The 13878-nt window shown below is 39.1% G+C and overlaps 1 protein-coding gene across 5 annotated transcripts in view; it reads left to right on the top strand.

Annotated features, from left to right (window-relative positions):
• LEO1 (LEO1 homolog, Paf1/RNA polymerase II complex component) overlaps positions 1-13878 on the top strand; it is a 75458-nt gene that overhangs the window by 34955 nt on the left and 26625 nt on the right. For 3 of the 5 annotated variants that reach the window (XM_049613632.1, XM_049613628.1, XM_049613629.1), the window contains exons 5-6: positions 10305-11060; positions 13348-13452. In XM_049613632.1, coding sequence (XP_049469589.1) covers positions 10305-11060; positions 13348-13452 — 861 coding nt within the window. Of the gene's footprint in view, positions 1-1417; positions 1541-8102; positions 8204-10304; positions 11061-13347; positions 13453-13878 lie in introns of those variants that run through there. The other 2 variants (XM_049613630.1, XM_049613631.1) reach the window with 2 other exon arrangements.

Genomic DNA, 13878 nt, shown 5'->3' with positions numbered 1-13878 from the left:
ACTTTTCAAAGATAGTACTCTGAATGAAAATGAATCACAAATCGAATACTTATAAAGTGATTCCGTCTACCTAGTCTTACACTTTCCATTTTAAACACAACAGCTCTAGAATTGATACCATATCCATTTGAACCCTGTCAGGCACTCTTATCTGCAACAAAAACATATAATCTCCAAATTAAAAATCCATATTGCTTGTCCAAGATCAAAACCCTTATATGAGACAAAACCCTTATCTGAACTAAATCAGGTAATAATTTAGCACAAGATGTACATTTTTTTAAAAAACCAAAATATAAGCTTTCTAAAAGAAGACCTAGTCTGTAACATATTCAAGTCAGTTCTTTCTTTAAGCTTCAGTGAAGCAAGAGGGTTTACCTAGCAGTAACCTATTATGAAAATTCTTACTGTCTGATTTTATAATGTACAATTATAGCCACATTTCCTACCAAAATAAAACATTTTGTCTGCAAAACGAACACAGTGGAACCCTCTGAATGGTGTTTTTCCAGTTGCATGCTGTAATCCACTAGTAAATCATGAAAGCAATTTAGTGGGTTCACTGCTTGCTGGCATTAAAACCAAAACAAAACAAAAGCTGAAATAGAATAAAGGAGAGTAGGAAATCTCAGGCAGCATCTTAGTGGTAAAGAAGTATTGTTTTGTGAAATATTTCATTTTATACAGTAAGTGTATAGTGGGTTAGGATGTAAAATTTGTTTGAGATACACTGCTCTGAAACTGTAGTTGTCAAAAGCGGTCTGAAGAAGACCCTTTCAAGGGGTCTGAGAGGTCCTGTCTGTATGAGGCTAGATTTTCTTCACATGCCTTCAACCGAAACATTTCTCAGTAGACTGAATGTAGAAGCAGGTATGAGAATTAAGCTGTCTTCTAAGCCAGACATTAAAGATCTTTTCAAAACTGTAAAACAATTCCACTCTTCCAATTTTTTGGTTTTGAAAAGATTAGTCATTTAAAATTTTAAAATACTATTTATGTTAACCTGTTTGTTATTTACACATTTTGAATTTAAATTTAATATTTGAATTCAATTGCTTTAATTACTAATACGTTAAATAGCAACAGATCTAACCTACACGAAATGCTCTATGGAGTTCTCAACAATTTGGGAACCGCTCGTCAATTTGAAACAAAGGACTTCAGGCCTGATTCGTGGCAGGTTTAACTCGGTCTAGGCCCTTCCGCCCAGCGACTCAAGAACCGCCCACGCCGCGGACACCCAGACGGGAGACGCCCCACCCTCGGTGAGAGTGCTCGCAAATAGGAACGGATATCGACTAAAGGGCGGGACTTATGCTCACAGTGGACCTGGTTGAGTCAATGAGCAGGCAAATACCAGGTCACAGAAGGAAAGGAGGCTTTCAGTGAATCTTTGCGACACTGTCGCGTTTCGTTGGTTCCTTGCCGTAAAGACAGCCGCGGAGGCGCCCCCAGCCGAGGCAGTGGCGGACGTGTGGGTTAATGGCGGATATGGAGGATCTCTTCGGGAGCGACGCTGATAGCGATGCTGAGCGTAAAGGTGGGGTCGGTTGGGCTTCAGGGGAGCGGTGCGTGTAGGGGCTTCTGCTGCAGGAGCCCGAAGGCGGTACGGTTCCGGGTCTGCGAACCCTGAGGCGCTACGGACCAGTGGTGGCGCTTCCTCCACGCCTGCCTCAGCGCCCCCTGCACTCCTGGCGGTACCAGCCTCCCTGGGCGGGAATCGGAGAGACGAACACGGAGTGTGAGGCTCGGGGTTTTTGGTGTCCTTGGACCATGCGGTGCTTGGGAGCCGGTGGGGTGAAGACGCGGGGCAGAGGTGGCGGCGCAGGAGAGCCTGCGCGGCCCGGGTAAGAACCTGGGGGTCCTGCTCTGTCCTGTTTTGCACAAGTGAGCGCAGAGTAAGATCTGTTTGTGAATGAATGGATAGTAGGTGCTCGGGAATATGGGTATGAGATGGACGAATTTGCAGAGGGGCTCAGAAAGCCCTCTTGATTGAAATCAGAGTGGCGTGATGCGGAGTTTGAGATGTCTGGGTGAGGAGGACTGGCAGGATACAGGGGTAGGGCTTTACATAGGCGTTATGCACCGGAGACGATGTGTCTTGTGAGAACGTGTGCAGAAACTGGAATTTCTTGAATCTATGGTATTAGATGGAGAGCATATGGGATCTGTGTTTGGAGAGGAGAAAGGACTTGTTGATTAAATGAATGATTAGTGGTGCATGGAAGTACTTCTGGCACAAGGACTGTGGATGTTTGAGTTTGAAATATGAATAGGAGTTATTTGAAGTGACAAGGGCCCCAAGACCAAGTTCAGAATTCTTGAAAGCCTCCAGGCTCAAAGTAACGTTATCTGCTTTTTTTCCTTAGCAAAATGCATTATTGTTGTGGTTCTTTTTTTCTCTAACTCCAGTTTATTTATATTTTTTAGAGTGTAGTGAAGTGAGCACCAGGTGGAAATCTAGTGTGACGGCTCCACTGAGATGGGTATTCAGGAGGTTCCAGTTGGGATGAGTCTGGAAATACAGAGTCCTGTATACTAACTCTTGTTCCATTACCTTTGCTGGTGTTTTCTTTTCCCCCTTATTTTTACTTGTCTGTATCCCATTTACCTTTCAAGGCACAGTTCTATGTGAACTTTCCCATGACTCACTGTCATGAAGTTGTTCATTCATTCAATAAGTATTTATTGATCCCCTATTATGTTCTAGCTACTTCGGTGGGTGTCAGGGACAGAATGATGAAAAGGTTGTCTCCCCGTCCGGTAGGCTTATGTGAATGCTTAATACATATTTGATAAGTAGTTGGATAGAAAGAAACAATAGTTTAGTAAGATGTACCCTGCATTGCTTTCCTGTTGCTAACCCAGTGTATGGAGAAGTGATGTGTGGAGATGGTTGCTTTTCTGGGCTTCGTGTTTTAATTTTGTGTGAGTCTGTTGCTGCTTTCTTCCATGTTATGGTTAGATAATAGGACGCTGTAGGATTGACTTACAAATCTGACCTTGAAGATTGCTTTTGGTCTTGAAGGTAGTATGGATGTGACAGGGCAATTCCTGTTAAGCCTAGCATATTTCATTAGTAAGACAGTTGTGGAAAATAACTACACCTGACAAATATCTTGCTGTAACAATGGGTAAAATCTCTACCTAGGCTCAACATATTTCTTTTATGTATAATTGTGTCAGGTGTCTTATTTCTTTCAACAGTGTTTTGTAGCTTTAATTGTAAAAATCTTGCACCTCCTGAGTTCAATTTACTCCTAAGTATTCTAGTCTTTTGAATACTATCTCAGGTGAAGTTGTTATCTTAATTTCATTTTTGAATTGTTCATTGCTAGTGTATAGAAATATAACTGATTTTTGTATGTGTATCCTCTATCTTGCAACCTTGCTGACTGTACTAGCTGTAATTGGTTTTTTGTGCGTGCATTCTTTAGGATTTTCTACATAAGAGATCTTGTCATGTGCAAATAGGGATAGTTTTACCTCTTTTGCAATTTGGATGTTTTTATTTCTTTTTCTTGCCTAATTGCCGCAGCTACAACTTTCTGTACAATGTTGTATCCAAGTGGTGAGAATGGATATGCTAGTCTTGTTCTTGATCTTAGGGAGAAAGCATCCGTGCCATCACAATTACATATATTAGCTGTGGGTTTTTGTAGATGCCCTTTTTCAGGTTGAGAAAATTCCCTTTTATCCCTAGTTTGTTGAATAGTTTTATCGTGAAAGGGTGTTGGATTTTGTCAAATGTCTTTTCTCCATCAATTAAAATGCTCACTTTTGGGGGCACCTGGGTGGCTCAGTTGGTTAAGCATCTGACTTTGGTTTAGGTCATGATCTCATGGTGTGTTGGTTCTAGCCCCACATAGGGCTCTGTGCTCACAGCTCAGGGCCTGGAGCCTGCTTTGGATTGTCCGTCTCCTTCTCTCTGCCTCTCCCTCGCCTGTGCTCTCTCTCAAAAATAAACAAACATTTTTTAAAAATGCTCACTTTTCTTGGGGTGCCTGGGTGGCTTAGTTGGTTGAGCATCTGACTCTTGATTTCTGCTCAGGTCATGATCCCAGGGTTGTGGGATTAAGCCCTATGTTGGGCTCTGTGCTGAGCCTGCTTAAGATATTCTCTCTCTCTCTCTCTCTCTCTCTCCCCCTCTCTCCCCCTCCCCCCCTTTCCCCTCCCTCTCTCTCCCGCTCTCTCCCCCGCTCTCTCCCCTTCTCTCCTTCTGCCGGTCTCTCCCCTGCTTGGGCTTGCTCCTTCTTTCTCTCTAAAATTAAAAAAAAAAAAAAATGCTTACTTTGCTTTATTTGGTTAATATGGTCACAATAATCTTGAACCACCATTTATTCCTAGGATAGCTCCCACTTTGTCATATCCTTTTAATATGCTGTTGGGTTCAGTTTGCTAGTATTTTGTTTAGTATTTTTGCATTTGTATTCATAAGGCTTATTGGTCTGTAGTTTTCTTTATTCATGACATCTTTGGTTTTGGTATCAGGATAATGCTGGCCTCATAGAATGGATTAGGAACTGTTCCCTTTGCTTCAAAGAGTTTGAGAAGAATAAGCATTAATTCTTTAAACATTTGATAGGATTCATGAGTGAAGCCATCTTCTGGTCCTGGGTGTTTGTTGGTTTTGTTTTGTTTTGTTTTAATTTTTTTAAATATTTATTTATTTTTGAGACAGAGATAGAGTGTGAGCGGGGAAGGGGTAGAGAGAGAGGGAGACACAGAATCTGCAGCAGGCTCCAGGTTCTGAGCTGTCAGCACAGAGCCCAATGTGGGGCTCAAACTCACAAACTATGAGATCATGACCTGAGCCAAAGTCGGACGCTCAACTAAATGAGCCACCCAGGTGCCCCTGTTGGATTTATTTTTTATTTTTTCCCCAGTAAGCTCTATGCCCATCATGGGGCTTGAACTCATGACTTTGAGATCAAGATTCAGACACTCTACCTACTGAGCCAGCCAGGCTCCCCTGAGATTTCTCTTTTTTTTTTTTTTTAATTTTTTAAAAAATGTTTATTTCTGAGAGAGAGAGAGACAGAGTATGAGCAGGGGAGGGACAGAGAGAGAGAGAGAGGGAGACACAGAATCTGAAGCAGGCTCCAAGCTCTGAGCTGTCAGCACAGAACCCAGTGTGGGGCTCAAACTCATGAACTGCGAGATCATGACCTGAGCCCAAATTGGATGTTTGAGCCACCCAGATGCCCCGAGATTTCTCTTTTTTTAATGTAGGTGTTTACAGCTACAGATTTCCCTTTCAGCACTGCTTTCTCTACATCCCTTACCTTTTGGCATCCTGTATTTTCATTTTCATTCATAGGAAAATACTTGTAATTTGCTTTGTGATTTCTTCTTTGAGCCCGTGATTGAGTGCATTGTTTAATATCCACTTGTGAATTTTCGAGATTTGCCTCTGTTACTGAATTCATTTTCATTCCATTGTTGTCAGTAAAGATACTTAACATGTTTTCAACCTTCTTAAATGTACTGAAATTTGTTTTGGATCGTAACATATGCTCTAACCTGGAAAATGTTCAGTGTGCACTTGGAAAGAATGATGGTAGTGGAGTGTTCTATTGATGTCTATATGTGTGGTTGGTTTATAGTATTATTTAAGTTCTCTGTTTCCTCATTGATCTTCTGCCTAGTTCTGGCTGTTATTGTAAGTGGACTATTGAAGTTTCCAACTGTTATTTTTGGACTATTTCTCCCTTCAGTTCTGTCAGTTTTTGTTTTTAGGTGCATATATGTTTACAACTATTATATCTTCATGTCAGATGGGCCCTTTTATTTCATAATGTCCTTTTTTATCTTGTAACAATTTTGTCTTAAGATTTATTTTGTTTAATATTAGTATAACCACTATAGCTCTCTTTTCGTTACTATTTACATGGAGTATCTTTTTCCATCCTTTCACTTTCAACCTATTTGGGTATGCGGTTGCCGATGCATAGGGGCACTTGTACCCCAATGTTTATAGCAGCACTTTCAACCATAGCTGAATTATGGAAAGAGCCTAAATGTCCATCAACTGATGAATGGATAAAGAAGATGTGGTTTATATATACGATGGAATACTACTTGTCAATGAGAAAGAATGAAATACGGCCTTTTGTAGCAACGTGGATGGAACTGGAGAGTGTTATGCTAAGTGAAATAAGTCATACAGAGAAAGACAGATACCATATGTTTTCACTCTTATGTGGATCCTGAGAAACTTAACAGAAGACCGTGGGGGAGGGGGAGGGGGAAAAGTTACAGAGAGGGAAGGAGGCAAACCATAAGAGACTCTTAAAAACTGAGAATAAACTGAGGGTTGATGGGGCGGTGGGTGGGAGGGAGGGGAAAGTGGGTGAGGGGCATTGAGGAGGGCACCTGTTGGGATGAGCACTGGGTGTTGTATAGAAACCAATTTGATAATAAATTTCATATTAAAAAAAATAATAAAGTGAGACTCTTGCAGATAATTTGCAAAAAAGTAAAAAATTAAATAGAAATTCATTTTGCCAATTCCTGCCTTTTCATTGGAGAAGTTAATCATTTCTGTTTAAAATAATTATTGATAAGGAAGCACTTTTGCCATTTTGCTATTTGTTTTCTATATGTCATACCTTTTTTGTTCCTCAATTTGTATATTGCTCTCCCCCCCCTTTTTTAAAGTTTTTATTTATTTATTTTGAGAGGGGAGGGAGGGGCAGAGAGAGGGAGACAGAGGATCCAAAGCAGGCTCCACGCCGTCAGTGTAGAGCCTGGTGTGGGGCTCAGTCCCAGAAACTGTGAGACCATGACCTGAGCCAAAATCAAGATTGGAGGCTTACCTGACTGAGCCGCCCAGGCGCCCAGTCTATTTTTTTTAAGACTGATTTTCTTTTAGGGTACTATTCCTTCTTGTTTATTTTTCTGTATAGTTTTTAGTTTTTTTCTTAGCGGTTACTCTGGTGATTACAGTTAACATCTTGAATTATAATAATCTAGTTTGGATTAATATCAACTTAATTTTAGCAGTACAGGAACATTTTTTTCTACATAGTTCATCCTCTCTTGCCTTTGTTGTTATTGTCACAAATTACATCTTTATACATTGACTTCCCAGTGATGTGGTTTTATAATTACTGTTTTATGTTACTGTGTTTGAAATCTAATCAAGAAAGGAGTTCCTAGAAATACATTGATGTTAACTTTTATAATTACCTATTTAGTTTCCTTATTCTTTATTTCCTCACGTGGATTCAAACTGCTGTCATTTCATTTAAGCTGGACAGGCTTCGTTTAGGAGGCAGGCCTACTAGCAGTAAACTCTGTTTTTGTCTGGGAATGTCTCAGTTTTGCCAGTTTGTTTTTTATTTATGTGAAATTCATATAAAATTAACCATTTTTTAAATTTTTTTTAAAGTTTATTTATTTTGAGAGACAGAGGGAGAGTGCAGGTGGGGGAGGGGCAGAGAGACAGAGGGGTACAGAGGATCCAAAGAGTTCGATATGGGGGCTCGAACTCATGAACTGTTAGACCATGAGCCGAACCTAAGTCAGATGCTTAACTGACTGAACCAGCCAGGTGCCTCTAAAATTAATGGTTTCAAAGTGAGCAATTGGGTATTTAGCACATTTACAATGTTTCCATCTTTTGGCTGTTTGAGTAGTGCTGCTATGAACTGTATTTAAGTTTATTTATTTATTTTTGAGAAGGAGCAAGCAAGTGCACAAGTTGGGGAGGGATAGGGAGAGGGGGCAGAAGAGCCAAAGCAGGCTCTAGGCTCAGCTGTTGGTGCAGGGCTGGATGATGCGGCACTCAAACTCACAAACCATGTGATCATGACCTGACCTGAAGTCAGGCACTTACTGACTGAGCCACCCAGGTGCCCCTGCTATGAACATTTGTGTACAAGTATTTGAATGCCTGTTTTCAATTCTTTTGAGTGTATACATAGGGGTGGAATTGCCGAGTCATATGGTAATTCTGTGTTTAACTTTTGAGGAATTACACCATTTTCCAGAGGGACCAGACTATTTTACATTACTACCAGCAATGTTCGAGGGTTTCATTTTTTTTTTCACATCCTCAGTAACACTTATTGTACATTTTTCTTTTTTTTTAATGTAGCCATCTCTGTTGGTGTCAAGTGATATCTCATTGTGAATTCAATTTGCATTTCCTAATGGCTAATGATGTGGAATAGACTTCTCATGTGCTCATTGGCCATTGGTATGTATGACTTTGGACAAATGTCATTTCACGTCCTTTGTCCACTTTTTAATTGTGTAGTCTTTTTGTTGAGTAGTAAACATTGTTTATGTATCTGGATGTCTGGGTACTAGACACTTAGCAGATACATGGTTTGCAAATATTTTGTCCTATTCTTTTTGTTGTTTTTTCAGTTTCTTGATAATGTCTTTTGTATAGAAGTTTTTCTTTTTGAAGAAGTCTGATTTCTGTATTTTTTTCTTCTGTCACTTCTGTCACGCTTTCATTCTGAAGTCTAGTTTTGCTGGGAATATAATTCTTGGTTGACAGTCTTTGTTCCAGTGTTTTGGATATGTTAACCCACTGCCTTCTCGTTTCCATGGTTTCTGACAAGAAATCATTGTTATCGAGAATTCCTTGTGTGGAACAAATTGCTTCTCTTGCTGCTTTCAGCATTCTTTTTTTTTTTTTTTTTTTTTTTGCCTTTGTCTTTAACTGTTTGATAATGCCGTGTGTAGGTGTGGATCTCTTTAATTTTATCCTATTTGGCATTCACTAAGTTTCTTGAATGTCTTTGATCACATTTGGGATGTGTTTGACCATTATTTCTTCAAATAATCTTTCTGCCCTTTCTTCTTCTGGGACTCCCATTATGTATATGTTGGTACACTTGATGGTATCCCACAAATCTTTTAGATTTTATTTTTCTTAATTTTTTTCTCTTCTGTTCCTCACTTAATCTTCATTGACTTCTAAAGTTTACTGATTCTGCCTACTTCCTGCTTATATCTGTTCTTTAGCTCCCTAATGAATTTTCACTTCATTTATTGTATTTTTCAACTCCAGAATTTCTTTTTGGCTCTTTTTAAATAATATGTTTTAAAAAAAATCTTTTTATTGATATTTTCTATTTGGTAAAACATCATTTTCATTGTCTGGGCTTCTTCTGGGATAGTTTCTAGCCTTTTTTCATACATATGGGTCATACTTCCTTGGTTCTTTGTATTTCTTTATAGTTTTTTTGTTGATAACTTGTCATTTTGAGTATTATAATGTGGTAACTCAGGAAATCAAATTCTCTCCCTTCCTCAGGATTTGTTGTTGCTGTTTGTTGCAGTAGTTATTGTTTAGTGATTCTTTTGAACTAGTCTAGTAAAGCCCACAATCTTTGTTGTGTGTGGCCACTAAAATCTCTGCCCTTTAACATAGTGGTCAGCTTGTGATTAGACAGAGATATCCTTAAATGCCTAGAACCCAAAACAAAACAACAACAACAACAAAAAAACAAAATAAGACAAAACAAAAAAAAACCTCCCAGTCTTTGCAGTTGGGTCTCTGTGTTGGGCAGGCTTTCAACTCTCAACCCGGCAGTTTACAACCTGTTTTTGCCTTCATCTTTTGCTTTAAGCACAGAACCTGAAGGTCAACTGGAAGTGAGAGCTTAGTACCCTCTAAATTCTTTCCTGGGCATGTGCACAATCCTGGGCAAGTATGTGGCCTTCCAGATCTCTAGGAATATGTGAGAGCTTGTAAAAGCCCTTACTCTCTGAATGATGTAATTCTCCAGCCTTTCCTCTTAATTACTTGCCCCAAAGCTTCTTAGTTAATTACTTGCCACAACTACTATCCATTATCCCAGGCAGTGGCAACTAATACATTTGCCTGTAAATGTTTTTGGTAAACATTCCTAGGTAGCTGCCTTTGAGAGACTTCTAAGTGAGATAAAGTCAGCCCTTTGAGCCAGTCCAGTGATCCACCAGGCAGATCAAAACTAACAACCATGATTCTTTGTGAATGAGGTCCCTTCTGCTCCCTCTAGTAGTGGTCCATGTACCAGAAATTTGGGCTATTTTTAAGGCATTATTGAGCTGGGGAGTTGGGGTTGGAGTGGAGGAACAGGATAAATTAAAACATCACAAAGTTTTATTGGAGTTCACCTGTTTTTTTTTGTTAAGCATTCCCCTGGTTGATGCAGCTTTTGGTTAGTTTCCTGAGTAGAGAGAAAATTGATTCTGATGGTTTTTGACATGTTTTCTCATTCCTTTTATGTTGGGATTGACTTTTGGTGCTCTTTACCTTGCCTTTTTCACTGACATCATTCTGTGTTTATATGATCTCATAGATTCGGATTCTGGATCAGACTCGGATTCTGATCAAGAGAATGTTGCTTCTGGCAGTAATGCCTCTGGAAGTGAAAGTGAGCAAGATGAAAGAGGTGATTCAGGAAAGCCAAGTAATAAGGAACTGTTTGGAGATGACAGTGAGGATGAGGGAGCTTCACATCACAGTGGGAGTGATAATCACTCTGAAAGATCAGACAATAGGTCAGAAGCTTCTGAGCGTTCTGACCATGAAGACAATGACCCCTCAGATGTAGATCAGCACAGTGGATCAGAAGCTCATAATGATGATGAAGATGAAGGTCATAGATCAGATGGAGGGAGCCATCATTCAGAAGCAGAAGGTTCTGAAAAAGCACATTCAGATGATGAAAAATGGGACAGAGAAGATAAAAGCGACCAGTCAGATGATGAAGAAAAGATACAAAATTCCGATGATGAAGAGAGGGCACAAGGATCTGATGAAGATAAGCTGCAGAATTCTGATGATGATGAGAAAATGCAAAACACAGATGATGAGGACAGGCCTCAGCTTTCAGATGATGAGAGACAACTGTCAGAAGAGGAGAAGGCTAATTCTGATGATGAACGGCCAGCAGCTTCTGATAATGATGATGAGAAACAGAATTCTGATGATGAAGAACGGCCACAGATGTCTGATGAGGAGAAAATGCAAAATTCTGATGATGAAAGGCCACAGGCCTCAGATGAAGAACACAGGCATTCAGATGATGAAGAGGAACAGGACCAGAAATCAGGTAATGCATTTATGAGAACCAAAATGGTTTAGTAGAAGCGTCCATATACAGCAGTGGTACAGTATCCATGCCCACCTTTAGTACCTGTTTTTCTCTTCTGTTCCTCCATTTCAGCCCTTTCTAAGTGTACGTTTTGCTTTAAATTTTTTCCCCTAATAATCCATTTATTTTTATCTACCATCATTTGTTAATTGATGATAGATCAAGAAAAAAAGAGGATAGTCTTCAGGAAAGATATATGGTGCTTTAGTAGCTAGGTAATGAATGGAGTTGGTTCCATTTCTGTGGGTAACTGACTGAGAAGCATGCCTCAGGTGAGAATAGTTTTGCCTGGGGAAAAAAAGCAATGCCATTGAAAATCTCCATAGGGTAGTTGTACTGACTTGTAAATCTCATACTCCAGCTCAAGGTTTTTGAGATCCAAAATTTGATCATCCAGAGGTAATTAGGCTCCAAGGAGTTCATTCAAACTAGTCACTTATACTGATAGTATAAGAAACTAATTTATAAACATTGAATTGCAAAATTATTGATTTTGAGAGGATCAGTTATTTCTCTCTTGTCATTGTATACTTGCTGTTGGGGAAAATCGACATTGGATACCAAATGGTAATATCAGGAGGTTGCCTGGGGAGTATAACATCCAGAAGATGAAAATGTGGCTGGATGATCTCAGTGAGCTATAGTAGCTTGACACATGCATCCTCTAGAGAGATGTGCTTGGGTTAGAATACTTATTTCTTAAAGCTGCAGGAAACACATAGCCTAACTTTGGCTACTGACTCCCTTCTATAATAGTTATGTACACTGTTCTTCTCAAGTTAACACATTCTTCATATAGAATATTGAAATTTGGAGATCTTGTTTCTTTGCATTGTAAAAGTCACCTTGGTTAGGTTAGAATTCTTAAGTAATACCTAGATTGTTTCATTTCCATAGGTGATTGATTATACTCACATATTGATCCTGTCATCTTAGCTTAGATATGGGGGAGAGGGCCTTTAATCCTCTAATACATATTCACAGGATGGCATTCAAGACCACATTTTGGCATTATTTAGGAGGAGGCCAAAGAATTTCGAGAGATAGATAAAGGTCTATCTAGACTACAGGACTGCAATAAGTATTCAATAACTAGTTTTGGGTAGAGTTATTTGTACTAGTAGCAGAATCATTAAAGTTCATGCATTACTTCCCCAATAATAGCAGACTAACCTAAGGCTAGGGTTACGGTGGGGAATCTTATAGCTGGTTATTCTGCTTAACTCTTAACCTAGATCGACGTGGTTTTCTTGAAGTTGACAATTAGGGAAATAGTTGTACCATCCAGAGATAGTGACATACAGTTGACTCTTGAACAACATGGGTTTGAACTCTGTGGGTCTACTTATATGCAAGTTTTTCATTAAATATAGTATGTTATTATAAATGTATTTTATGATTTTCTTAATATTTTCTTTTTTCTAGCTTTGTTGTAAGAATACAGAGTAACATACCAAATATGTGTTAACTGTTTATGTTGTCAGGAAGGCTTCCAGTCAACAATAGAGTGTCAGTAGTTGTTTTGGGGGAGTCAGACATTATTTGTGGATTTTTGACTGTGTGTTGTGTGTGTGTGGGGGGGGGGGGCAGTGTCCCTAACCTCCATGTTCAACTGTATTTGTCTCTTCCATTGATTGCAATGTTTTTACCTCTGTTTTTCTTTGTTTGTAATGAGTCCTATATAAATTTGGTCATAAGTTTCAGTACCACTTTTTTCATTCTATCAGGTTTTTCTGCTTATAGAAAATAATGTTCCTTGAATTAATTTTATTTTTAAATTAACTACAGTTTGTATGTGTATGTACAGTTCTAGTAATGTTAACACATAAATATCTTTGTGTAACCATCCCACAGTCAGGATGCAGAACAGTTCTGTTAACCTAAGAAACTCCCTCATTCTGTCCCTTTTGTAGTCACATCCTTTCTCCACCACTGTCCCCTGACAATTACTGATCTGTTTTCTCACTGCACTTTTGTCTTTGGGAGAATGTCATTAGTAAAATGGAATCAGATGTAGTATGTAGCCTTTTTTCTTTAATTTAGACTTCTTTAACCTAGCATGATGCATTTGAGATTTATCTAAATTGTTACATGTATCAGTAGTTCATTCTTATTTATTACTGAGTAGTTTTCCATTGTATGGGTACACCACAGTTTGTTTATCCCCAGTGTTGCTTTTAAAGCACAGAATTCAAAGTTAAGATATGACTGTGATTATGAAGAACTTCTAATTCTACCCTTACAGAATCTGCAAGGGGCAGTGACAGTGAAGATGAAGTTTTACGGATGAAACGCAAGAATGCAATTGCCTCTGATTCAGAAGCAGATAGTGACACTGAGGTACCAAAAGGTATTCCAGTTACTTCTTTTACATATATATATATATTTCTGTCTCTTTCTTCATTTAACTGTAGTGCACTGTTGACTCTGGACATTTACCCCAGACTGCAAGATCCATGGGAAAAGAGTGTGGATACACTTAGTGTACACAGGGAAGTTGTACAGATATGAGAAATCATTTATGCTTAATCAGTTGGAGAAGAACCTGTTGCTGCTGCTTTTTTCTTCTTTTTTTTTTTAACCTAAGCTCTATGCCCAGCGTGGGGCTTGAACACATGACCCTGAGATCAAGCATCGCATGCTCTACTGATAGAGCCAGCCCCACCCCTCTGCTTCTTCATTTATAGTTAGATAAATCTGTTGTTAGGAGGCTGAGGCTTTGATTGAGGTGGCAATGTCCATTTCTTTAGTTTGAATACTGATAGTTTCAGGACAA

Source organism: Panthera uncia, assembly GCF_023721935.1.
Source record: "Panthera uncia isolate 11264 chromosome B3 unlocalized genomic scaffold, Puncia_PCG_1.0 HiC_scaffold_1, whole genome shotgun sequence".
In the NCBI taxonomy this organism is placed as follows: domain Eukaryota; kingdom Metazoa; phylum Chordata; class Mammalia; order Carnivora; family Felidae; genus Panthera; species Panthera uncia.
Note: the sequence above shows the minus strand (reverse complement) of the source record. Positions and strands in the feature narration are given on the sequence as shown.